This window comes from Solanum stenotomum, chromosome 8 (assembly GCF_019186545.1).
Source record: "Solanum stenotomum isolate F172 chromosome 8, ASM1918654v1, whole genome shotgun sequence".
NCBI classification, from domain to species: Eukaryota; Viridiplantae; Streptophyta; class Magnoliopsida; order Solanales; family Solanaceae; genus Solanum; species Solanum stenotomum.
Genome location: NC_064289.1, coordinates 1,370,882 through 1,398,024, shown reverse-complemented (window position 1 = coordinate 1,398,024; position 27,143 = coordinate 1,370,882). Strand labels below are relative to the sequence as shown.

General features: G+C 32.1%; 2 protein-coding genes across 10 annotated transcripts in view; both read right to left on the bottom strand.

Moving 5' to 3' along the window:
- Nucleotides 1-928: 928 nt before the first annotated feature.
- The window catches only part of LOC125872048 (serine carboxypeptidase-like 20), a 32,671-nt gene continuing 6,456 nt past the window's right edge, over nt 929-27,143 (bottom strand). Inside the window, exons 1-16 of one of the 8 annotated variants that reach the window (XM_049552707.1) lie at nt 24,534-24,699; nt 24,296-24,441; nt 23,789-23,865; nt 23,589-23,711; nt 23,293-23,395; nt 23,178-23,215; nt 23,000-23,101; nt 22,539-22,619; nt 22,191-22,433; nt 21,796-21,861; nt 21,586-21,707; nt 21,303-21,416; nt 21,154-21,199; nt 12,277-12,353; nt 1,104-1,226; nt 929-1,031 (exon numbers count right to left, since the gene is read on the bottom strand). In XM_049552707.1, the coding sequence (XP_049408664.1) occupies nt 1,214-1,226; nt 12,277-12,353; nt 21,154-21,199; nt 21,303-21,416; nt 21,586-21,707; nt 21,796-21,861; nt 22,191-22,433; nt 22,539-22,619; nt 23,000-23,101; nt 23,178-23,215; nt 23,293-23,395; nt 23,589-23,711; nt 23,789-23,865; nt 24,296-24,441; nt 24,534-24,682 (1,500 nt within the window). In that variant the 5' untranslated portion in view covers nt 24,683-24,699 and the 3' untranslated portion in view covers nt 929-1,031; nt 1,104-1,213. Of the gene's footprint in view, nt 1,032-1,103; nt 1,227-10,132; nt 10,225-10,305; nt 10,352-10,446; nt 10,561-10,666; nt 10,789-10,894; nt 10,961-11,030; nt 11,274-11,380; nt 11,462-11,592; nt 11,695-11,770; nt 11,809-11,892; nt 11,996-12,076; nt 12,200-12,276; nt 12,354-12,450; nt 12,597-12,700; nt 12,915-13,397; nt 13,621-13,701; nt 13,748-13,849; nt 13,964-14,721; nt 14,844-14,961; nt 15,028-15,404; nt 15,648-15,743; nt 15,825-16,197; nt 16,300-16,382; nt 16,421-16,501; nt 16,605-16,703; nt 16,827-16,903; nt 16,981-17,598; nt 17,745-17,837; nt 18,091-20,742; nt 20,909-20,936; nt 21,030-21,153; nt 21,200-21,302; nt 21,417-21,585; nt 21,708-21,795; nt 21,862-22,190; nt 22,434-22,538; nt 22,620-22,999; nt 23,102-23,177; nt 23,216-23,292; nt 23,396-23,588; nt 23,712-23,788; nt 23,866-24,295; nt 24,442-24,533; nt 24,700-27,143 lie in introns of those variants that run through there. The other 7 variants (XM_049552709.1, XM_049552716.1, XM_049552708.1 and 4 more) reach the window with 7 other exon arrangements.
- On the bottom strand, nt 3,815-7,468 carry LOC125872049 (serine carboxypeptidase-like 20). 2 transcript variants are annotated; one of them, XM_049552717.1, is made up of 15 exons: nt 7,320-7,468; nt 7,077-7,222; nt 6,171-6,247; nt 5,967-6,089; nt 5,790-5,892; nt 5,666-5,703; nt 5,410-5,511; nt 5,155-5,235; nt 4,827-5,069; nt 4,685-4,750; nt 4,460-4,581; nt 4,225-4,338; nt 4,104-4,121; nt 3,973-4,018; nt 3,815-3,898 (listed from the first exon to the last, which is right to left on the bottom strand). In XM_049552717.1, exons 1-15 carry the CDS (start codon nt 7,466-7,468, stop codon nt 3,815-3,817), a joined length of 1,512 nt encoding a protein of 503 aa, XP_049408674.1. The 2 variants fall into 2 exon arrangements, with proteins under 2 accessions (XP_049408674.1, XP_049408675.1); XM_049552718.1 differs by lacking the exon at nt 4,104-4,121.

Below are 27,143 nucleotides of genomic sequence, written 5' to 3'. Positions count from 1 at the left end.
TTAATGAGAATAAACAAAAGGAAAGAAAAAATCAAGAGTGACTTACAGTGCAAAAGACATTATTATGATCGAGAAGCTCTGGCCAAGATGGGACAAGTCCCTCTCTCACAGGAGCATTAAAAGGCCAAGCACGGCCAAACATTCTGGTTCTGACAGGAAGAGGCCTTTCTGTCTCACCTAGTTTACGAAAGCTCATTGGCAATTCTGAGTTTTTGGTGCTAAAAGGGGTGTGGTAACACGGTTCTAGTATGTCATAAATGTTTAGTCCCATAACTTTCTGCAATAGGCAGAAAAAATGAATTTGGACCAATACAGAACAATGAATTGTTGTCACGACAAAATGAATCAAGCATCACAGAGTAACACCTTACCTGACTAATTTTTAATAGTAATAATGTACAATTCTGACTGCTTGAGATGTAGAAGTCTCCTTTGCATGCAGCAGTTGCATCCTGAGCATGAAAAAGAATAATCAGAGACCAGTTGCTAATATATTGGAGTGGTAAATGTATAAACATACATTAACATTTGCTTCGTAACATATTTTTTGACAGACTAGAATTCTAAATAAGTTCAAGAGTCAAATGATTCAAGCACAAGAAGAAGCAAATACCTCGAATAATTTATCTGAAATGAGGCCCATACCATGTTGAAATGGAACAATAGCATTACCGTCTATCTTCTCATCTGTCACGCCATTTCCCACCATGTAACCCTGTACAATAGAACATAAAGAGTTTCAGCCCAGACAACTAGTTAAAATCTTGAAATGTATATACCTTAAACATGGACGTTGTTAGCCCTGACCTTAAAGTTGATGACGGGATTTACTTTAGCATCGATACCTAAAAAAACATAAGAAGAAGGTTAGTTTGTTTATCCCCTGCCTAGCACCAACCAGTACATGTTCATTTATGATCCAGATTACCTTTTACTACTTCAGAAGCCAGAGTTGGCACGTATATTCCAGCATAAGACTCTCCAGATATGTAGAATGGGTTCTTGAGGAACTCCGGGTAGATTTCAAACCACTAGCAACAGCATCAGTTAGTAGAAACCATAAACGAGCTAGGACAGATCTAGCGTAAAACTAGTAATGTTACCTTGAGGAGAAACGCATGGGTTTCGGTTGCAGTTTTTAAGTCTCCTGTATTATAGTCAGCTTTATTTTTCGAGTAAGATAATCCAACACCAACAGGAGAATCCAGATATATTATATTGGAAACCTGGAAGAATCAAATAATAATCAGTGACTAATGAAATGTAAGCATATGATAAAAGTAGAATTAACACAAATAATAACCTTTGACCAACTGTATGGATTGTTATGCAGAATAGGCAAGCTACCATTTGCCTTCCCCAACTCAAAATTAAAAGGTCCTGCAATGTATACAACACAAGACTCAACTGTTACACTATTCATTACAAAATATAGGNTATATAGTTTTACCTTGAGGAGAAACGAATGGGTATCTGATGCAGTCTTTAAATCTCCTGTCTCATAGTCGGATTTATTTTTCGAGTAAGATAATCCAACACCAACAGGAGAGTCCAGATATATTATATTGGAAACCTGGAAGAATCAAGTAATAATGAGTGGCTAATGAAATGTAAGCATATGATAAAAGTAGAATTAACACAAATAATAACCTTAGACCAACTGTATGGATTGTTATGCAGAATAGGCAAGCTACCATTTGCCTTTCCCAACTCAAAATTAAAAGGTCCTGCAATGTATAGAACACAAGACTCAACTGTTACACTATTCATTACAAAATATAGGCATTTGTAAAAAAATCAAGTCTTTTGTCTAATCGAGTATATCGATTAGAGTTTTATCATCTACGATCAAAATATTTTAACCCGCTCAAATTCAACTCAACCAGTAAAATTAAGAATTGAAGTTGTTACCATGCTCATAGACAAATCCATCAAAGCTTGAACACCCAGGTCCACCATTAAGCCAAAGAACAACTGGATCATTTGATGGGTTTCTTTCAGATTCAATAAAGTAGTAATACATATTCTTGCCATGGCTTTCATCTAAATTAACATACCTGAAAACCCATTTCAAATAATATTTAAAAAAAAAGGTACAAAAATCAAAATAAAGTTTATTACATCTTTTCATCAAAAAACACAAAAAGAATACATACCCAGCATAATGTTTTGACAGCAATTTGCCAGTGAAGCCAGGGATTTGAGTTACCAGTGCACCCTGAGGTGCCCCTTCTGTTACCAAAAAACAAAATGCCAACAATGTTAACACTATAGTATACTCTAAAATAATGTTTTTTCTAGCCATGTTTGGTGTATCAAAATTCAGAATTATTTGATGTTTTCCCTAAAAGAACACAAATGATTGGGCTTTTATAGTGTCAGAAAATGAAGTGTGACATCATTATAATAACTATTCCATTAATATTTGGATTAATTCAATCTGATTTAGTCTTAATATAGTAAAAAGTTAATTATGAATTTATGATTTATATTTTTGAAATGTTTGACTGAGAAAATAACAAAAAAATAAAGTCTTATACATTTAAGGGATATTCATCAATTTATTTAAGTATTTGGATCTTTGGGATGTTGGACTGACAAAATGACAAAGTAGAAGTCTCTTATATTTATGAAATACAATAATACATCTATATCATATTAACTAATTCTATATTTATTTTCAAATTATTACATATATTTTCATTAATTAAAAATTTTGTATCATATTTTAAGTTAGATACATTGAGATGCAACATTCTCTGAAAAGTAGCCCAAATTAGGATAATTGAATATCTGAATAAGTTTTGTATCCGACTCCTCTCCATTTTCCTCAAGTTTTTATTTGGATTAGTGATGCATAACATAAGTTAATTTAAGTGGTTAAGATTTAACTTCCCAAAACAAATTTCTAATCATGATTTAAATAATAAATATATTGTATAATTTGTTTTAAAAATGATTATAATCCCAAATCTTTGCAATATATTAATTATTATCGTGTTCATAATTATAGAAAAACAAGTTTTCTTCTTAAAATTTTTATGCAGGATCTTTCTTTTATTTTCTTGTTAAATTAATCTTTTTATTACATAACATACCAATTAATTAAGATACACCACATATCTGTTAGAACTCAAGTACAAATATATGGTGTATAAAAGCAAAAAGCTTATTTGCTGTTTAGATTATAAATTTATTCCAAGTCTAATAAAGGGGTGACTTACATACAACATCAATGAATTTCTAATGTTTTTTTTTTTAATATAGTTATGTAATAATATAAATGTATATTAAATATTAACTATTGATGATGTTTAATCAGCTATTGGTAAAAATTGTGAAATCATTTAGCTTTTTGGTTTTCGTTTAGACCTACTTAATCAACACAAGAACAATAATATCATACCCAGTGTAATTCCTTAAAGACTTAGTAATCTATTATGAACCTGTATATGATTGTTTGATATCCCGAGCTGTGAGATTTTTGTGATACGGAATCACACTTCTAAAATCATACAAAAATGCATCCCAACCGCCAATAATTTGGTAAAAAAAAAAGCTAATTGGCACCCCTGGCTCGAAAATTACAATGTATATAGTGTAGGAGATGAATATTGGAGAGAAATTGATATGAACATGCTTTAACAGAGAAATTATCATTTATTGCTGATAGGAATATATATCTTCAAATACATTGTAAAATTCCAATATCCCCTCTCTTTTATAAAATTTTCCTGTAGAAAATAAGAAAAATCTATCTTTTATAAATAATTGAACTTAATGTCTACTAATCAAGTCTTCATTCTTCATATTATCATATCTTCTTGCCCTCTAGCCAACGTTCATAGAACTCCAATGCCTCTAGTGGTTTGTACTCAGGCACGGTGTGTCCAGCTCCCTGAAAATATCCGAAATCAATCAATTAAATAAAAGGGAAAAAAAATAAAAAAATATTTCATGATATAAACATACCTTAATAGTCAGAAAAGTGAGGTTGTTGGCATAACCTTGTGTGTAACTGCAGAAAAAATTTAAGATGAATTTTACAGAATTGCAACACATTAGACATGAATAAGATTTAGAAGGTGAAAACGCGAACATACCCTGCAACTTGTACGTATCTGCAAAAAAGATTTAAGCATTTAGAATGAATTTTACAGAATTGAAACACATTAGAGAAGTTAAACATGAACATGATTTAGTAGGTGAAAAATGCGAACATACCCTTGAATTTCTTCTTTCGTATACCAAGGCCTCCATTCATCCACGATTGCATATCCAAGTGAACTTGTCCATTTTTCTGAACCAGTGTATGGTACACACATATCGTGATCCCCACTGCAACAAACAAATATGTGTCTTAGTCAATGTCTATTCGTGTTTTACATGAGTAATACATACAGGAGGATGGAAAAATGCATAGATAGAAGAAGTTAAGAGACTCAGTAATCTATTGAACCTGTATATGAGTGCCCTGTAGCCCCGAGCTGTGAGGTTTTTGTGATATGGAATCATGCTTCCAGTATCATGAGTGAAGATTAGTTTGTTTGAGCAAAGCCGCCAGCGACCTATCACAGTTATCTGTTGTATAACCATAAATCGATCACCAATTATATTATTTTTTTTGAGTAAAGGTAAATCATCATGTTTAAAGTTAGTACAACATGAGTAAATTGTATCTTACTGGTTCAGCATGAATTGCTTTACGAACATCTTCATTGTTTAGCCACACAGTAGCAATACGATCACTCTGCATATTTCATTTCAGATTATGTGTCTCTTAAAGAGAATAAACAAAAGGAAAGAATGAATCAAGAGTGACTTACAATGCAAGGGACGTAGTTTGTATGTTTGAAAATCTCCGGCCAAGATGGGACAAGTCCCTCTCTTACTGGAGCATTATAAGGCCAAGCACGGCCAAACATTCTTTTTCTGACAGGAAAAGGCCTTTTTGTCTCACCTAGTTTACGAAAGCTCATTGGTAATCTTGAGTTATCAGTGGTTACATCAGGTACAGTGTTGTGGTAACATGGTTCTAGAATGTCATACGTGTTTAGATCGTCAACATTCTGCAATAGGCAGAAAAGGTGAATGTGGATCGATAAACCAGAACAATAGATTGTTTGAATCAAACATGACAAAATAACACCTTACCCGATTAATTTTACCTTGCATGTCTTTACAATGCTGACTCGTTTCATTGTAGAAGTTTCCTTGGCATGCAGCATTTGCTTCCTGAGCATGAAAAGAATAATCAGAGACCAGCTCCTAATATATTGAAGTGGTAAATGTATATACATACATTACCATTTTCTTCGTAACATATTTTTTGACAGACTACAATTCTAAAATAAGTTCAGAAGTCGAATGATTCAAGCACTAACAATTTAAACAAGAAGAAGCAAATACCTCGAATATTTTATCTGAAATGAGGCCCATACCATGTTGAAATGGAACAAGAGCATTAGCGTCTATTATATCATCTGTCACGCCATTTCCCACCATGTAACCCTATGCAATAGAACATAAACAGTTTACAGCCCAGACAACTAGTTAAAATCTTGAAGTGTATATACCTTAAACATGGACGGTTCAATGTAATCAGTGACCTAAAGCCAACCATTAAGTAAATGTCTGAAGTATATTGAATAAAATTAGCCCTGACCTTAAAGTTGATGGCGGGCTTTACTCCAGCATCAATACCTAAAAAAACATAAGCAGAAGAAGGTTAGTTTCTTAATCCCCTGAACACCACCTATCAATACATGTTCATTTATGATCCAGATTACCTTTTGCTATTTCAGAAGCCAGAGTTGGCACGTATATTCCAGCATAAGACTCTCCAGATATGTAAAATTGGTTTGTGAGGAACTCCGGGTAAATCTCAAACCACTAGCAAGAGCATCAGTTAGTAGAAACCATAAACGAGCTAGGACATAAAACTAGTAAATTTTGTGCAATGTTACCTTGAGGAGAAACGAATGGGTATCAGATGCAGTCTTTAAGTCCCCTGTGTAATAGTCAGCTTTATCGTTCGAGTAAGATAATCCAACACCAACAGGAGCATCCAGATATATTATATTGGAAACCTGGAAGAATCAAATCATGCATAATGAGTGACTAATGAAATGTAAGCATATGATAAAAGTAGAATTAACACAAATAATAACCTTTGACCAACTGTATGGATTGTTATGCAGAATAGGCAGGCTATCATTTGTCTTTCCCGCCTCAAAATTAAAAGGTCCTGCAATGTATACAACACAAGAATCAACTGTTACATCAATTGTTAACATTATTCTTTATAAAATATAGACATTTGTAAAAGAATCAAGTCCTTTATCTGATTGAATATTTCGATTAGAGTATTATCATGAGTCTTAACCATCAGAATGACTATTCAAGTTTAAGACTATTATGTTGGTTCAATTCTTTATTTTAAAAAATATATAAATTAGACCTTAATTGATCTATGACAACATCAATATGCATATCTTTTTATAAGTAAATTCTTATTAATAGAAATTATCTACAGATAATATATCATACTAATTTTGATGAGAGAAAAATAGTGATACTACTTGTGAGATCCATTCCATAAGTTGTATAAACGCGTTAACAGATTTTGGGTCCCTTTTTCTAGATCAATTCGTTCTCTAACAAAATTTCTTTCCTTTTATTGTAAAAAAAATATTTTATTTTGAAAAAATATTTTAATGTAAGAAAAATATACACATTTGTTGATAAAAAGTGGGAGCCAAAAGCTAGGCTTTACCCAAAAGCCGGCTCCTTGTATACAACAACAAACAACAAGAACAAGAACAACATAAATTTCACAAGTCGGAATCTGGAGAGGGTGGAGTATACACGTGTCAAAATCAGCCTACGAAATTTTAATCTGCCCAACCCGTTCAAGTTTAGGTTGATAACTACCCCGTTCATTTATTAGTTCAATCCGTTTCAATCCATCAAAGTTTAGACTAATATCTATCCCTGATAATCTATAAAAAATCTAGTCAAAATATTTTAATCCGCCCAAATTCAGCCCAACACGTAAGTAGAAGTAGAGTTGTTACCATGCTCATAGACAAAGCCATCAAAGCTTGAACAGCCAGGTCCACCATTAAGCCAAAGAACAACTGGATCCTTTGATGGATTTCTTTCAGATTCAACAAAATAGTAATACAAATTCTTTCCATGACTTTCATCTATATCAACATACCTGAAAATCCATTTCAAAAAATATTCAAAACAAGGAAGAAAAATCAAGATAAAGTTTACATCTTTTTATCAAAAAAAAAACACAAAAAAATACACACCCAGCATAATGTTTTGAGTTAAAAGTGCCATTGAATCCAGGGAGTTGAGTTACCAGTGCACTCGGAGGTGCCCCTTCTGTTACCAAAAACAAAAATGCCAAGAATGTTAAGACTATATTATACTGTAAAAGAATGTTTATTCTTGCCATTTTTGGTGTATCAAAATTCAGAATTCTTTTATATTTTCCCTAAAACAACACAAATGATGGGGTTTTATAGTTTGAGAAAATGAAATGTGATATCATTATAATAACTTTTCCATCAATTTTTGCTTTTGACCAAGATTAATGTAATCTATTTTAGTTTTCCAAATATAAATATGTCATTTATTTATTTTTGGGTAATTACATAAATCTCATAGTTTTAATATGAAATTACAATCTATCCCTAATAAGTTTCTAATTACATTAATCTCTTAAAAATTAAAAAAACCGGATACAATAATTGAAGCTCGGATACATTAATATGTAGCTTGGATACATTAAAATTTGTCTTGGATACATTAATATGTAGCTCGGATACATAATATGTAGCTCAGATACATTAAATATTGGCTCTGATACATTAAAAACTAGCTCGGATACATAATATGTAGCTCGAATACATTAAATACTGGCTTGGATACATTAATATGCATCTCGGATACATTAAAGAAATAAGGAATTTTGGAGATTTTTAAAAGTAATAAGAGATAATGGAAATAAGTGAAACAAAAAGTGTGTATTTCTATAATTTGTCCTTTATTTTTTTTCCTAATAAAGAATAGATTTGTCAAAAAAGGTCAGCCTAGCCCCATCCCGTCTAAGTTTTACGGGCCAAGAAATTTGATGGGTTAAGACAGGCTGACGGGCCTTGAAGTGGCGAACCCCAGCCAATCCTAAATAAGGCCATGGGTTGGAGCGGGTTAGCCCCTCTTCATTTTTTTACGATTTTTTTTCCAATCAAAATTTAACCTTAAAAGTCTGCCAATATATTAAATTCTTTTAAGGGAAAATTATGCGAAATGACATACATTTAGATTATTATGTAATATAGCTATAGTTTCGATTACTTTTAATCCGTGGCCACACTTTCGCGAAATTTTGCTATTCGGTTTTCTAATTGTATAAATCCAGAATTTGTCTAATTCGATCCCTGATTGTATAAATTCAGAATTTGTATAATCCAATTTCTGATGGTATAAATTTAGAATTTGTATATGCTTTCACTAGCTATTTGTATACAATGTAAGAAAAATCATTATAAATTACCATGTTTGTATATTGGCAAGCGAAATATACAAACGAAATTCTGAAAATTTTCTAAATGTATAAATACAGAATTTGTATATATTTACCATGTTTGTATATTCGAAAGCAAAACATACACACGGGCAAGCGAAGTATACAAAATGCAATCCCCGTTTGTATATACTTGTCCTGTTTGTATATTTCCAAGTGAAATATACAAACGGACAAGCTAAATGTACAAACCGCAATCTCCACAGTAAACAGAACCATATCTATAAAGCACAATTACTGAAACTATAAATATAGATCCTTATTATATCTATTATCTTTGTTATTTCTGAAAATTTCTCAATTTTTAATATGTCTAACAAAATTATATGAAAAAAATATATAATAATTACTATTATAACATTCATTATACATATGATTAGTGGTGCTTCAAATTATAATCTAACATCCAAAAATGAGAAGATTTGCATAACAAATGTGGCAAATAGTGACGTTGTTTCAATCATTCTAAATAAAAATCTAACAAAAGAATATTAAAATAGTAATCTTTTTTCACAAATAAATAAATACGAAAAGATTGAAATAACAAATTTGGAAACTAAAGAACAGTTACAACCTAAAAATCTATACTTTTTTTAATACAAATTAAATATACTTTTAGCCCATTGACAGTTCTAGTAAAAAGTCAATTATGAACTTATGATTTAGATTTTTGTAATGCTTGATTGAGAAATTGCCTAAAAAGGTCTCTTATGTTTGACGGATATTTTATCAACTTGTGTACTTAGATTTTGTAATGTTTAACTGGGAAAATGACTAAGTGAAAGTCTCTTACATTTGAAAACAAGTTTATGGTACTTCAATTATGCATTTTAGTTACATTACTTAATTAAGTACACTATGTGGCTTAAATATATCTCGAGTCGATATATACGTTTGAATTTCGATAGAAATACTAATATTGAAAATAAACTTTGAGAGATTTGCTTTGATCCTTTAAATTTGTCGCAAATTAACAAAAATGGTCTCTTATATTTGAGAAAAGGTTCAAAATAATTACTTCAAATTAATAATTTTGATCCTTAGTACTTCTCCGGCCACAAAAATCTCATGGAATATGACATACCAATATAAAAAAAACCCTTTTTTTGTGTCTAATTAAATTAGGTCGCAGAGATCGTATTTTAAGCTTTGTTTGTAATTGGTAAAATCATTTAGCTTTTTGGTTTTATTTCACACCTACTTAAATCAACAAGATAACAACAATATCATACCCAGGGTTATCCTTTAAGTGGGGTCTGAAGAGGGTAGAATGTATGTAAATCTTATTTCTACCTTTGTAGGATAGAAATATTGTTTTCGATGGATCTCGGCTCAAAAAAAGTGACGATCAAAGCAGCATAATAGTGTAAAAAGGTATCATGCAATTGGACAAATCAACTGTTTTAATTTCTTATTGCAGACTGGAATATTACATGGTAAAAATCCAATATCATTCTCCCTTCTTTTCTCCTGTTAAGGGAGAAATAAAAATCTCTGAAATAATTGGACTTAACAATGTCTACTAATTTAGTCTTCATTTTTCATATCTTCTTGCCCTCTAGCCATCGGGCGTAGAACGCCAACGCCTCTTGTGGTTTGTACTCAGGCACGGTGTGTCCAGATCCCTGAAGATTTCGTAAATCAATCAATTAAATCAAAGAAAAAAAATATATAATATGAAAAATATTTCTTTGATATGAACATACCTTAATAGTCAGAAAACTGAGGTTGTTGGCATAACCTTGTGTGTAACTGCACAAAAGATTTCATCATTTAAAATGAATTGCAACACATTATAGAAGTTAAAAAACATGAAGAGGATTTAGAAGGTGAAAACGCGAACATACCCTGCAACTTGTTCGTTCACATACCAAGGCCTCCATTTATCCACGATTGGATATCCAAGTGAACTTGTCCATTTTTCTGAACCAGTGTGTGGTACACACATATCGTGATCCCCACTGTAACAAACAAATATGTGTCTTAGTCAATGTCTATTCGTGTTTTACACGAGTAATACAGGAGGATGGAAAAATGAATAATAAGAGACTCAGTAATCTATTGGACCTGTATATGAGTGCTCGATATCCTCGAGCTGTGAGGTTTTTGTGATAAGGAATCATGCTTCCAGCATCGTGACTGAAAGTTATGCTGTCCGTGCATAGCTCCCAGGGACCTATAACCGTTGTCTGTTGGACCATAGGATTGAACCATAAATCACCAACTTTATTTTTTTGTTTTGGTTTTTGCACTTATATCTTAAAGTTAGTACAAGATGAGAAAATTATATCTTACTTGTTCAGCATGAATTGCTTTACGAACATCTTCATTGTTTAGCCACACACTAGAAACACGATCGTCCTGCATATTTCATTTCAGATTATGTGTCTGTTAAAGAGAACAAACAAAAAATGAAGAGCGAGTGACTTACAGTGCAAGGGACGGTTAACTCATTGAGAAGCTCCGGCCAAGTTGGGACAAGTCCGTCTCTTACTGGAGCTTTAAAAGGCCAAGCACGGCCAAACATTCTCTTTCTGATAGGAAGAGGCCTTTCTGTCTCACCTAGTTTACGAAAGCTCATTGGCAATCTTGAGTTATCATTGGTGATTACACTAGGTTTGGTGTTGTGGTAACACGGTTCTAGAACGTCATACACGTTTAGATCATTAACTTCCTGCAATAGGCGAAAAAGGTGCATTTGGACCAATAAACCAGAACAATGAATTGCTTATTGTTCATGTCGCCACAAAATGAATCAAGTATCACAGAATAACACCTAACCTGATCAATTTCATTAAGCTTGTCTTTACAATTCTGACTCCCTGGTTCATAGAAATTTCCATGGCACGCGACAGTGACTTCCTGAGAATGAAAAGGAATAATCAGGGACCAGTTGCTATTACATTGGAGTGGTAAATGTATAAACATAGCTTATTTAGTAACATCTTTTTTTGTGGATTTTTGAATTCTAAAAAAGTTCAGAAGTCAAATACCTCGAATAATTTATCTGAAATGAGGCCCATACCATGTTGAAATGGAACAAGAGCATTACCGTCTATTTTCTCATCTGTCACACCATTTCCCACCATGTAACCCTGTGCAATAGAACATAAAGATCAGTTTACACCCCAGACAACTAGTTAACGCGTGAAAATCTTGAAACGTATATACCTTGAAGTTGATTGCAGGCTTTACTCCAGCATCAATACCTAAAAACATAAGTAGCAGAAGGTTAGTTTGTTTATCTCCTGCCTAGCACCAACCAATACATGTTCATTTATGATCCAGATTACCTTTTGCTACTTCAGAAGCCAGAGTTGGCACATATATTCCAGCATAAGACTCTCCAGTTATGTAAAATGGATTCATGAGGAACTCCGGGTAGATCTCAAACCACTATCAAAAGCATCATTTAGCAGAACAACAAATGAGTCAGGACATAGCTAGCGTAAAACTAGTAAATTTATATAGTTTTACCTTGAGGAGAAACAAATGGGTATCTGATGCAGTCTTTAAATCTCCTGTCTCATAGTCGGATTTATTTTTCGAGTAAGATAATCCAACACCAACAGGAGAGTCCAGATATATTATATTGGAAACCTGGAAGAATCAAATCATAATGAGTGGCTAATGAAATGTAAGTATATGCTAAAAGTACAATTAACACAAATAATAACCTTAGACCAACTGTATGGATTGTTATGCAGAATAGGCAAGCTACCATTTGTCTTTCCCAACTCAAAATTGAAAGGTCCTGCAATGTATAGAACAGAAGAATGAGCTGTTACATGAACTGTTAACATTAATCCGCCCAAATTCAGCCCAACACGTAAGTAGAATTAGAGTTTTACCATGCTCATAGACAAAGCCATCAAAGCTTGAACAGCCAGGTCCACCATTAAGCCAAAGAACAACTGGATCCTTGGATGGGTTTTTTTCAGATTCAACAAAGTAGTAATACATATTCTTGCCATGACTTTCATCTATATTAACATACCTGAAAACCCATTTTCAAGATATATTCAAAAAAAAAAGTACAAAAATAAAGATAAAGTTTATATCTTTTTATCAAAAAAACACAAAAAAATAAAAAATACAAACCCAGCATAATGTTTTGACTGAAATTTGCCAGTGAAGCCAGGGAGTTGAGTTACCAGTGCACTCTGAGGTGCTCCTTCTGTTAACAAAAACAAAAATACCAAGAATGTTAAAACTATATAACACTGTAAAAAATTGATTTTTATTGCCATGTTTGGTGTATCAAGATTCTTAAGAGAAAAGAATTCTTTGATGGGGTTTTTATAGTTTCAGAAAATGAAGTGAAACATCATTATAATAACTACTCAATCAATTTTTGCTTTTAAGTCAAGATTAATTTACGCTAGTTCTTAATATACAGTTAAAAGTCAAATTATAGAGGAAATTGGTTATTATCTAATACTTATATGGTTTAATGTTCTTTAATATCTGATGGGTTGGTATTTTATCAACTTATGATCTTAGATCTTTGTAATGTTTGACTGATAAAATTACAAAAAAAAAGTCTCTTATATTTAAGACAGGGGTAAAATAGTCCATTGAATATATAAACTTAATAGTTTTTGTCAAATTTATGATTTGAAGTTTACGAACGTGAAATACAACCGAATCTATTGATCATTTGAGTTACCGGATTTCAAATTTAAAATTCATACATATTTAGTAGATTTCTTTAACACGTAGAAATTGATATGAACATGCTTTAACAGTCAGAAGATAAATTGGATAAACAGAGAAATTATCATTTCTTATTGGATAAATTTATATATATATATATTCAAATACATGGTAAAAATTCAATATTCTTCTCCCTTGTTTTCTACTCATAAGGAAAAAGAAAAAATCTCAGAAATAATTGGACTTAATGTCTACTAGTTCAGTCTTCATTCTTCATATCATCATATGTTCTTGCCCTCTAGCCACCGGGAATAGAACGCCATTGCCTCTCGTGGTTTGTACTCTGGCACGGTGTGTCCAGCTCCCTGAAGATATCGGAAATCAATTGATAGAATCAAAGAGGAAAAAAAATAGAAAAATGAAACTTTTTCTTGATATGAAGATACCTTAATAGTTATAAAAATGAGGTTGTTGTCATAACCTTGTATGTAACTGCAGAAAATACTTAAGCATTTAAAATGGATTTTACAGAATTGCAACACATTAGAGAAGTTAAACATGAAGAAGGTTTAGAAGGTGAAATCGCGAACATACCCTGCAACTTGTTCATTCACATACCAAGGCCTCCATTTGTCCACGATTGGATATCCAAGTGATCTTGTCCATTTTTCTGAACCAGTGAATGGTACACACATATCGTGATCCCCACTGCAAGAAACAAAAAGATGAACATAATTGTTCTGGTTATAGCATAAAAAAAGATCTCGGATAATTTGTGTGTGATCAGGTACATGCTCACTATCAACATTTACCTTAGGCAGCCTATTACATGAGAATAGTGGAAGAACATGTTATAGTAATGGTTTAAATTGTTGGAAATCTTACGGAAAAAACCTTTTTACATAAAAAGTTAGTTTCATAGGGAAAACATCGAATCAACATTCAAAGTTCACCAAAATGGAAAGAGTGTCATATAAGATGGGACATAGGAGTAACTGCTACAGATCTACTAGTAGCGCATATGTAGACACTCGTCTCTTTTTTGAGGACTAGTGTACCATGCTAATCATTGACAAGTCAAAACATTTACACAGCGCATTTAAATTGGAGCATGAGAAACCATAGATGAGGTCAGATTTGTATCAGTTGTATCTTTGTTTTCACATCTCCACAGTATGTAATATCGACCTGCTATCTGGTAAGAGATAGTTGCAAAACTTCAACCATTGTTTTTATTTCATGAGTAGTGTGTACTTAACATGGGGGGCTATCGTATTCGAGAAACCAAGTAGTTTTATAATCCCAATAAGTATGTGCTTTAGGCATTTAGACAACAGAATATACATGAAATGCACAGGACAACCAGTTTTTTCTCTGTAGGTGTTTTACATAATATTACATGAGTAATTCAAAAGAAAGAAAAAAAATGCATAGAGAGCAGTTAGAGACTTAGTAATCTATTGAACCTGTATATGAGTGCCTGATATCCCCGAGCTGTGAGGTTTTTGTGATACGGAATCATGCTTCCAGAATCATGACTTAGACCTATTTTGGCTGTGCATAGCTCCCAGGGACCTATCACCGTTGTCTGTTGGATCATAGGATTGAACTATAAATCACCAACTTTATTTTTTTGTTTTGGTTTTTGCAGTAAAGGTAAATCATCATCTTTAAAGCTAGTACAAGACGAGAAAATTGTATCTTACTTGTTCAGCATGAATTGCTTTACGAACATCTTCATTGTTTAGCCACGCAGTAGCAACACGATCATCCTGCATATTTCATTTCAGATTATGTGTCTGTTGAAGATTAAACCGCCATGATGCTAAAAGAGTCAGAGGTAAGGAAATCCACTCCATTAAAGAGGTCATGAAAGGATAAGTGAGGGTTCCAAAATAAGAAAGTCCTTGAGAAGCTTCAAAAGCAAGAAATGAATTCCTCAAAGAGGGAACAAAATAAGCTTGAAAGAAGTTAAAATTTACAACAGTTGGACAATAGAATAAGTGCATAAGAATGCTTAAAAGATAAACAGGATGCATAGCTAGAGTAATTGACATGTTTTGATATAAAATTAGTTAAGTTGGGAATTCAATGGAGAGCCATTATTAGAGAACAAACAAAAGGAAACACAAAATCAATAGTGACTTACAGTACAAGGGACATCTAAACCATTGAGAATTTCCGGCCAAGTTGGGACATGTCCCGCTCTTACTGGAGCTTTAAAAGGCCATGCACGGCCAAACATTCTTTTTCTGACAGGAAGAGGCCTTTCTGTCTCACCTAGTTTACGAAAGCTCATGGGCAATCTTGAGTTACCAGTGGTAATTACACTAGGTTCTTTGCTGTGGTAGCACGGTTCTAGAATGTCATAGATGTTTAGATCATTAACTACCTGCAATAGGCGGAAAGGTAAATTTGGGTCAATAAAGCAGTGCAACGAATTGCTGTCTCGATGAAATGTGTCAAGTATGACAGAATAACACCTTACCTGATCAATTCTATTAAGCTTGTCTGAACAATTACTACCCGCTGGTTCGTAGAAATTTCCATGGCATGCAACAGTAGCTTCCTGAGCATGAAAAAGAATAATCAGAGACCAGTTGCTAAAAGACAACGAGGCAATGATTATGCTTTTGCTGATATATTGGAGTGGTAGATGTATACACATAGCTTGACATTTGTTTTGTAACATCTTTTTTGGCGGATTAAAACTGATCACTATCTTCTGGCAATTTCATCTATGTTTGACAAACCTTCTCATATATACCAGAAGCTAGTAAGGCTCCAATGTGTTATGCTACAATAATTTGGAACATGTCCTAATTAAAAGCATTAGAGGCTTCAAACATCATCTTTTGCCAGCTATGCCTTCCAGAAATCTAAAACAGTTCAGAAGTCGAATGATTCAAGCACTAAAAAATCAAACAAGAAGAAGTAATTACCTCGTATAAGTCATCTGAAATGAGGCCCATACCATGTTGAAATGGAACAAGAGCATTAGCGTCTATTATCTCATCTGTCACGCCATTTCCCACCATGTAACCCTGTGTGCAATAGAACGTTAAGACTTAAGAGTTTACATCCCAGACAACTAGTTAACATGTGAAAATCTTGAAATAATATATACCTTAAAGTTGATAGCGGGCGTTACTCCAGCATCAATACCTAAAAGACATAAGCAGAAGAAAGTTAGTTTGTTTAGCCCACCACATCAACCAATACATGTTTATTTAAGATCCACATTACCTTTTACTACTTCGTAAGACAAAGTTGGCACATATATTCCTGCATAAGACTCTCCAGATATGTAAAATGGGTTCGTGAGGAACTCCGGGTAGATCTCAAACCACTAGAAAGTGCATCATTTAGTAGAACAACAAATGAGTTAGGACATAGTTAGCATAAAACTAGTAAATTTAACTATCAACCCAAGTTTATGTAATATTACCTTGAGGAGAAACGAATGAGTATCAGATGCAGTCTTTAAGTCTCCTGTCACGTAGTCAGATTTATTTTTCGAGTAAGATAATCCAACACCAACAGGAGAATCCAGATATATTACACTGGAAACCTGGAAGAATCAAATCATAATGAGTGGCTAATGAAATGTAAGCATATGATAAAAGTAGAGTTAACACAAATAATAACCTTTGACCAACTGTATGGATTGTTATGCAGAGAAGGCAGGCTAGTACTTGGCTTTCCCAACTCAAAATTAAAAGGTCCTGCAATGTAAAGAAATACCCTTTCTTACTATAAAAAAACAACAAAAAGATATGTAAAAGAAATCCTTTGTTTATGATGAATAAGAATAGCAACTGCATCTCTATGGACTACATTTCCAACTAACATCTTTTACTTGAGCTGGTTAAAAGAATTTTCAAATCTGTCAAGGAAGAAAGAGACTGTCAAAAACACAGTTTTGGTTGACCTATTAAAAAGTTTTCAACCTTTATACATTGAATGTGTCAAAAAAAAGCATTTTCACACTAGCACATCACTTAAAAGATAACTACAAGTATGAGTTAATAACTATCAAATGATAATAAAAAAGGGCAATCCGGTGCCCGAAGCATCCCACTTTAGCAGGATTTGTACTCTAATGCAAGCATTAGTGGTTGCTTCCATAAAAAGCGAGACTACTAACATGAAGAATAAGAGAGGTTATCAACTACAACATGTGAAAATACACTGATAATGTAAAGACTCTTTACCCTAAAGATAAACCAAACGTGCTATTAGTCCCTTGTACAACTATAAAAACAAAAGGAGATCTACATCTACTATAAAAAAAAGTACAACCTAGTACATATAATGTAATTTTCCGACAGAAGAGTTGTTACCATGCTCATAGACAAAGCCATCAAAGCTTGAACAGCCAGGTCCACCATTAAGCCAAAGAACAACTGGATCCTTTGATGGATTTCTTTCAGATTCAACAAAATAGTAATACAAATTCTTTCCATGACTTTCATCTATGTTAACATACCTGAAAACCCATTTTCAAGAAACATTCAGAAAAGTACAAAAATCAAGATAAAGTTGAGATCTTTTTATCAAAAAACACAAAAAGAACACAAACCCAGCATAATGTTTTGAGTGAAAAGTGCCATTGAAGCCAGGGATTTGAGTTACCAATGCACTCTGAGGTGCCCCTTCTGTTACCAAAAACAAAAATGTCAAGAAACTAGTAATTAACAGTATATTACAATGTAAAATAAAGATTTTTCTTGCCATGTTTAATTTGGTATATCAAGATTCTGAATTTTTTGATGGGTTTTTATATTTTGAGAAAATAATTATACTGTATCTAAAAAGTAGTCCATCAATTTTTTGCTTTTAAGGCAAGATTGGGAGAAACTGACAGAATATAAGGTTTTTAAAATACAGTAAATTAGTTATTATATGGTTGTTATTTAATAGTACCAAATTGGTATATTATAATTGAATTATCTTACCAAGAAAAAAGATAATACTATAAATGAACTCACATGCTTATGCTGGTATGACTTTTCTAACGGAAAATACTCTGTTATTTAATCATTGTTTTTGTTGAAACTTTTATGGCATTTGTTATTCTATAGCTTCCTATCTATTCTAAGTCTGAGCTAGAATTTTAAGTTTATAAGTTTTAATTTTAGAAAAAAACAGATTATTGAATAAATTATACATATATAACCTATAACAAAAATGGTAATTCCGTTCATATTATTTTTGGTTCAATTCATTCTTTATTTATTATATCACTCACTTTGTTTCATTTTACGTGATACTATTATTATTTATTGGCGCATTTCAAAATAATAATAAACACATTTTATATTTAATAATAATTTATTTTTTACCATTTTATTTTAATCTTAATATCTTTTAAAAAATCTCATAATATCTTTAATATCACAAATAAAAAAACTATATTTATATATTTTGTGTCTAATTAAATTGCAATTATTGATGCTATATATTTTCATATAGTAAAAAGCTCCCACCTACTATCTTTTTTTTTTCTTTTTTAAAGCAAAAAGCTCATTTTGCTGTTAGAATATAAATTTATTCAAAGTCTGGTAAAAAGGGTGACTGTACATACCATATCAAACTATTTTTTTTTTTCATTTTCTTTGTAACAATTCCACTAAACAAAATATTCTAAAGTTCATTGATACTCAGCTTCATATATACGTAGTTATGTCATATATGTTACAGTGTTGTCAAATTGGTTAGATTATTATTTATATGAAGATATTATTATTACATATATTTGACCTAACCAAGATAGTATGAATCATCTCAGCTTCAATTATAATGGGTGATTACGGGAAATCAGTTTCAAGCCACTGTTTATGAAAGAGTTTCGACTATGCCTGACCATCATAATATTAATAATCGAGATTTATGATTAATAGAGGAGTCCAACCACAATCATTATTGGTTCACCTTACAATTTTTTCAAAAGATTTGAAAATATTTTGAATCATTATTTTTGTTCATTTGTAGTACGTAAATAACAGGAATTTCAGAGCAGAAAGAAAAATTGATTAAAGACAATGTTATAACAATAATATCCATTATACAACTATTTTTGTGTAATTCATAACTAGAGTTGTCAATATGGGCTAGCCCACCCCATCCGGGCTAACCCATACAGGCTTTGACATTTTACGGGCCAGGCCAGGCTAGCCCATTTTTGGTGTGGGCCAGAAAATGGTCGGCCCAACCCACAAGTACGTGGGCTACAGGCTTGCCGGGCCAGCCCACTTTATTAAAAGTTATATATTTTTTTATAATTATTGAATTATATTATAAATTATAATTTAAAAATATTATCATAAATATCGACAAAACAATATTACATGGTGTTAATGTTACTACTTGTTAATCAAATCCACAAATAAAATTATCTTTATAATATTTATTATGTTTTTTTTCAAGTAAAAGTATAAATATCTAAATAAAAATATTAACCTAACTGTTTTGCAATGATCACAATAAAACACAAAAAATATGACAATATTCCAACCATAAAAATGTAAAAAATAAACTCCTTAAAATATCATGAAACTTATGGCGTATCTAACACTTCATGAAACCTATAGCGTATCTAACACTTCATGATCATCTTCATCAGGCATATCTGAATCAACTTGTGGGAATGTTGTCTTAACATCTTCATTTTCATATGCAATTTATATGTGGTTTCAATTAGTTAAATATTAAAAAATAACTAAATTGAAAACTATAATATTTAAATGTACACAAAAATATATTACCAGTTTGAGAAAAACCATGTAACCAGTTTCGAGTAGCAACAAGTGTTTGGACATTTTCATGGTGGATGCAACTTCTATACTTAGTGATTTCCTAAAAAGCTTTAAATAGATTTTGAGTTTGGATCTCTTTAATTTTAAATTTTAATATTATATTATATTTTTTAATTAATTTGTATTAGCCCACGGGCCGGCCCTACCTATATTTCTCAAGCCCCACAAATCAGCAGGCTTATTCAGGCCGGGCTAAAAAGCCTTTTTTTTAAATGGGCTCCAAAATTTTTAGCCCAGCCCTATTAAATCCCGAGTTAGGCCAGGCCGACCCAACAGGCCTAGCCCATATTGACGGCTCTATTCATAACAACCAGAGGACGATGTGACACGCCTATTTTAATTTTGGTACTTAGAATTAATCACAATAACAAATCCTATCTTTATTTGTAGATATTTTTTCTATGTAGGAACTATCTCTTCACAGTGAGCCTGCGAAATCATTTAGCTTTTTGGTTTTAGTTAACCCCTACTTATTCAACGTGACAACTACAACAACATGATACTCAATAAAATTTCATAAATGAGGTCTGCAGGACCCTACTTTTTATGGGATTGTTTTCGATTAATGGTGTTTTCAAATAGTTGTGGATGAGCTTCAATAAGTGTGGGAGATGAATACTGGAGTGAAATAATTAATATGAGCATGCATGCCTCAACAGTCACAGGGTACATTGGATAACATACAAATACTTATTTCTTATTGCAGACTGAAATACATGATAAAAATCCAATATTATCTCAGAAATAATTGGACTTAATGTCTACAAATTCAGTCTTCATTATTCATATTATATATTCTTGCCCTCTAGCCACCGGGCATGTCTTCCAATTCAATCTTCATCATTCATATTATCATATAATTGTTCATATTATCATATCTTCTTGCCCTCTAGCCAGCGGGTGTAGAACGCCAACGCCTCTTGTGGTTTGTACTCTGGCACGGTGTGTCCAGATCCCTGAAAATATCGGAAATNAAAAACTGATTAAATATACATATATATACAGTGTTATTTTTCAACCAAGTGGGTTCATATGAACCCACTTGAACCACTGTAGGTCCGCCCCTGGATATGAACATACCTTAATAGTCATAAAAATGAGGTTGTTGTCATAACCTTGTATGAAACTGCACAAAAGATTTAAGCATTTGAAATGGATTTAGAATTGCAACACATTAGAGGAAGTAAAACAACATGAAGAGGATTTAGAAGGTGAAAACGCAAACATACCCTGCAACTTGTTCATTCACATACCAAGCCCTCCATTCATCCATGATCGGATATCCAAGAGATCTTGTCCATACTGCTGAACCAGTGAATGGAACACACATATCGTGATCCCCACTGCAAGAAACCAAAAAAATGAACATAATCATTCTGGTTATAGCATCAAAAAAAGATTTCGGATAATTAGCGTGCATGTGATCAGGTACATGCTCACTAAACATACGAGAAATTAAAGAGGACAAAAAAATGCATAGAGAGAAGTTAGAGACTTAGTAATCTATTGAACCTGAATATGATTGCCCGATAGCCCCGAGCTGTGAGATTTTTGTGATACGGAATCATGCTTCCAGAATCATGATACAGATATATTTTGTCTGTGCATAGCTCCCAGGGACCTATCACAGTTGCCTATTGTTGTACCATAGGATTGAACCATGCATAAATCACCAACTCTGTTTTTTTTATTAAAGGTAAAGATGAGAAAATTGTATCTTACTGGTTCAGCATGAATTGCTTTACGAACATCTGCATTGTTGAGCCACAGAGTAGCAACACGATCATCCTGCATATTTCATTTCAGATTAAACCAGAATTATAGATAAGGAAATTCACTCCATTAAAGAGCTAGGTCACAATAGGATAAAGGGAGGGTTCCAAAATAATAAAGTCCTAAAAAGCAAAAAATGAATTCCTCAAATTAGAGAGAACAAAATAAGCAGAACTTAAAATTTACAACAGTTGGACAATAGAATAAGTGCATAAGAATATTTAAAAGATAAACAGGATGCATAGCTAGAGCAATCGACATGTTTTGATATAAAATTAGTTAAGTTGGGAATTCAACGGAGAACGATTAGAGAACAAACAAAAAATGAAGAGCGAGTGACTTACAGTGCAAGGGACTTCTGCACTATTGAGAATCTCCGGCCAAGTTGGGACATGTCCGGCTCTTACTGGAGCTTTATAAGGCCATGCACGGCCAAACATTCTTTTTCTGACAGGAAGAGGCCTTTCTGTCTCACCTAGTTTACGAAAGCTCATAGGCAATCTTGAGTTACCAGTGGTAATTACACTAGGTTCTTTGCTGTGGTAACATGGTTCTAGAATGTCATAAATGTTTACATCATAAACTACCTGCAATAGGCAAAAAGGTGAGCATATATAGCAATGATTATGAAATGCATGCTGTTTCGACGAAATGTATCAAGTATATGACAGAATAATTAACACCTTAATTACCTGATCAATTTTATTAAGCACTTCTGAACAATTACTATCCGCTGGTTCGTAGAAATTTCCATGGCATGCAACAATAGCTTCCTGAGCATGAAAAAGAATAATCTAAGACCAGTTGCTAATAGACAATGAGGCCATGATTATATTGGAGTGGTAGATGTATACAACACATAGCTTAACATTTGTTTTGTAACATCTTTTTGGCGGATTAGAATTGATCACTATCTTCTGACTACAATTTCATCTATGTTTGATCCACAGATGTATATATTCCAGAAGCTTATAAGGCTCCAATATGTGTTATGCTACAATAATTTGGAACATGTCCTAATTAAAAGCATTAGAGACTTCAAAGCATCATCTTTTGCCAGCTATATATATATGACTTCCAGAAATCAAAAACAGTTTGGGAAGTCAAATGATTCAAGCACTAAAAAATCATACAAACAACAAGAAGAAAATACCTCATATAAGTCATCTGAAATGAGGCCCATACCATGTTGAAATGGAACAATAGCATTACCGTCTATTTTCTCATCTGTCACGCCATTTCCCACCATGTAACCCTGTGCGCAATAGAACGTAAAGAGTTTACAGCCCAAACAACTAGTTAACACGTGAAAATCTTGAAATGTATTATACCTTAAAGTTGATAGCAGGCTTTACTCCAGCATCAATACCTAAAAGACAGAGGTAGCAGAAGGTTAGTTTGTTTATCCCCTGCCTAGCAGTAGCACCAACCAATACATGAGATTACCTTTTACTACTTCAGAAGCCAGAGTTGGCACGTATATTCCAGCATAAGACTCTCCAGATATGTAAAATGGGTTCGTGAGGAACTCCGGGTAGATCTCAAACCACTAGAAAGAGAGAGACAGTATCAATTAGTTGAACCATGAACGAGTTAGAAGGACAAAGAAATAAATGAATTTTACTATACAGAACAACTATAAAACTTACAACTCCACCGGTGTAAGCTGCTCACATTGCAGTAGGTTGATTGATAGCGTAAAACTTGTAAATTTAAGTATCGAATCAAGTTTATGTAGTTACCTTGAGGAGAAATGAGTGGCTATCAGATGCAGTCTTTAAGTCTCCTGTCACGTAGTCAGATTTATTGTTCGAGTAAGACAATCCAACGCCAACAGGAGAGTCCAGATATATTATATTGGAAACCTGGAAGAATCAAATAATAATGAATGGCTAATGAAATGTAAGCATATGATAAAAGTAAAATTAACACAAATAATAACCTTAGACCAACTGTATGGATTATTATGCAGAGAAGGCAGGCTACCACTTGGCTTTCCAAAATCAAAATTAAAAGGCCCTGCAATGTAAAGAAATACCCTTCCTTATTATAAGTGAAAAACAAGAAATATGATGAATAAGAATAGTAACTGCATCTCTATGGACTACATTTCCACATGGGTTCCGGAAAGGGTCTCACCCTGGCCTAAGGGATGAGATGTAGACAGTCTACTCTAATACAAACATTAGTGTCTGCTTCCAAAAAAAATGGAACTACTAACATGAAGAATAAGGGAGGTTATCGACTACAACATGTGAAAATACACTTATAATGTAAAGATTAACCAAACGCGCTATTAGTCCCTCCCTCACTCTATGTTTGCAACAACAGTAAAATAAGTGGTGGAGACAGAATTTTCACAAAAGGGGATCTTCATCTACTATATGTACGCAAATAGAATTACCTCGTACATATAATGTAATTTTCCAACAAAAGGGTTGTTACATACCATGCTCATAGACAAAGCCATCAAAGCTTGAACAACCAGGTCCTCCATTAAGCCAAAGAACAACTGGATCATTTGATGGGTCTCTTTCAGATTCAACAAAGTAGTAATACAAATTCTTGCCATGACTTTCATCTATAGTAACATACCTGAAAACCCCATTTCAAGAAACATTCAGAAAAATACAAAAATCAAGATAAAGTTTACATCTTTTTCTCAAAAACACAAAAAGAATACAAACCCAGCATAATGTTTTGAGTTAAAAGTGCCATTGAAGCCAGGGAGTTGAGTTACCAGTGCACTCTGAGGTGCCCCTTCTGTTACCAAAAACAAAAATGCCAACAAACTAATTACAAGTATGTTATAGTGTAAAACATTTTTTTTTGCCATGTTTGGTAATATCAAGATTCTGAATTCTTTCATGGGTTTTTATAGCATCATACTAATAACTAGTCCATCAACTTTTACTAATAAGGCAAGATTAGGAGAAAGTGACACAAGATAAGGTTTTCAAAATATAGTTAGAGTCTATTTGACAATGTCGTTGGTAGGCGAAAAACACTTATTTTGAGAAAAAAACATTTTTTAAAATTGTTTTTAATTGAAAGAAAATTGTTAGTATTCAAGACTATATCTTTTATATATAAATATTTATTAATATATATCTTATTAATTAATTAGCTTATCCTCGTGTGTTATTGTATAACTTCCCGTATATTCTTTGATTATGAAAGAAAAGCAGAATTAAAATTTTAAGTTTATATAAGTTTTGAATTTTAGAAAAAATAATGTATTGAATAAATAAAACATACAGATTTAGTGATTTTTAAAGATAAATAAAAAGTAGGAACCAGACCTACTTAACATATAAGCAAAATTGTAATTCCATCCCTATTTTTCTCCATTCAATTCATTCTATATTTAGTATTACATTACTCACTTCATTTCATTTACGTGATACTATTATTTATTGACTTTATTGGCGCATTTCAAAATAATAAACATGTTTTATATTTGACAATGTTTCAATGTTTAGCCTTTTATTTTTAATAGTAATATATCTTTAAAAAATCTCACGACATTTTTAATATGACAAAGGTTTTTTAAAAAAAAAAATTATTTGCAATTATTGATGCTATATTTGTTTTATAGTGAAAAGCTCCCACCAACGATCCCTTTTTTCTTTTCTTTTTTTTAAGCAAAAGGCTAATTTTGCTTATTTAGATTATAAATATATTCAAAGTATAATAAAAGAGAGACGGCTCAATAAAATCTGTTGTTTAAAGTAAAAAAATATATATTTAAAAAATCGTTAAGTTCATTTTGTGAAGTCCATATAATGATGAGACATAAGAGAAATTCCGACAACTTTCATCTAATGATAAGAGTTAGGGGTGTAAATAGGTCTGTTTAGTTTGATTTTTCATTAAAAAATTCTAAATCAATTATGTCGGTTTATTAAATCTAAAAACCAAATCAAACCACATCAAGTCGGGTTTTTCATTTTGGCTTTAGTCAGTTCTTTCATTTTTTTCATTTTTTTTGGTTTTTTATAACTATATGGTGTTTTAAAAAGAAATCAAATATATTTTCACTTACCTGTGTGATAAGCTAAACTTTAAAAATATTAAATGAATAGAAATCTTCGAAAAAGACGGTAAAATTCACATGAGTGCAAAATATTTTTATTGAAATATCAACATTCATTATGTTAAATTAATAATTGAAGGCTACAGTCAAAGTAAATACAAAACAAAACATTTACAAACTAAATTGTTAACTTCAAATTTAAAAAACTATAACAATATAATTGTAACTTCCAATCTTAATACAAAATAAAATATTTTTTACAAGCCCAAATTTAAAATAATATATCTAAACATTGAAAAATATAAACTAAATAAAAATATGTTAACAAAGTAGATTATAAATAATATTTTTTATCTGTAAATAATATAAATAATATATATATATATATATATATATATTATGTCGGTTTGCTTTAGGTGTGGTTTGACTTTTTTCTTTTAATATCAAATCAAATCAAGAGTGGTCATATCAACCAAATCAAACAACAAATTGATTTTTTTCCGATTTGATTCGATTCGTGATTTGACTCCACAATTTGACTAGTACACCCCTAATAAGAGCGTAATATAGAATATGTGTGTTAAAGACATGTTATGATGTCTAACTCGATGGTAGACAAAAGTATGATTTTGAAGGAGAGAGAACAAAGGGATGAACCTATTATACATCTGAGTTTTAAATATTATGTTGCTAATTGTCATTGAAGGGCTTCATTTTAAGAAGATAGATATAAAAGAACTTATTTTCAAACTTATCTATCAATATATAACAAAATGAAATAGTTAATTTAGAGAAATTGAATTGAAATTAGAAAGTAAAATCGTTAAAATATTTTTTAAAATATATATATATTTTTAAAAAAAAGTGTACATAGAGGAGGAAATATTAGTATTGAGGAGGAAGGCAGATATGATGTTTAATTTAATCATCAAAATATAACATTTATCGTATAATAAAGTGAAAGAGTTGATAAACTATTACCATTCAATTAGCGAGCCTTTAATGCCACCCAATATTTCTTCCTTTTCCATTTTTTTTTTACGAATACACTTTTACATTATCAAAGTGCATATATGAATTGTTACGGACTTCATAAAAATAAAAAATGAAAAGAAGGATTGAACTCAGAATATCATTTAGACTCTTTCCCATCAAAAAATAATTCGATTGGTCGCATGCATCCATAGATACAAACTAAAATGATCCAAGTCGTTAGTGCTAAACAGAAGAACAAAACAAAAATTGTTCAAGACGTTAATGG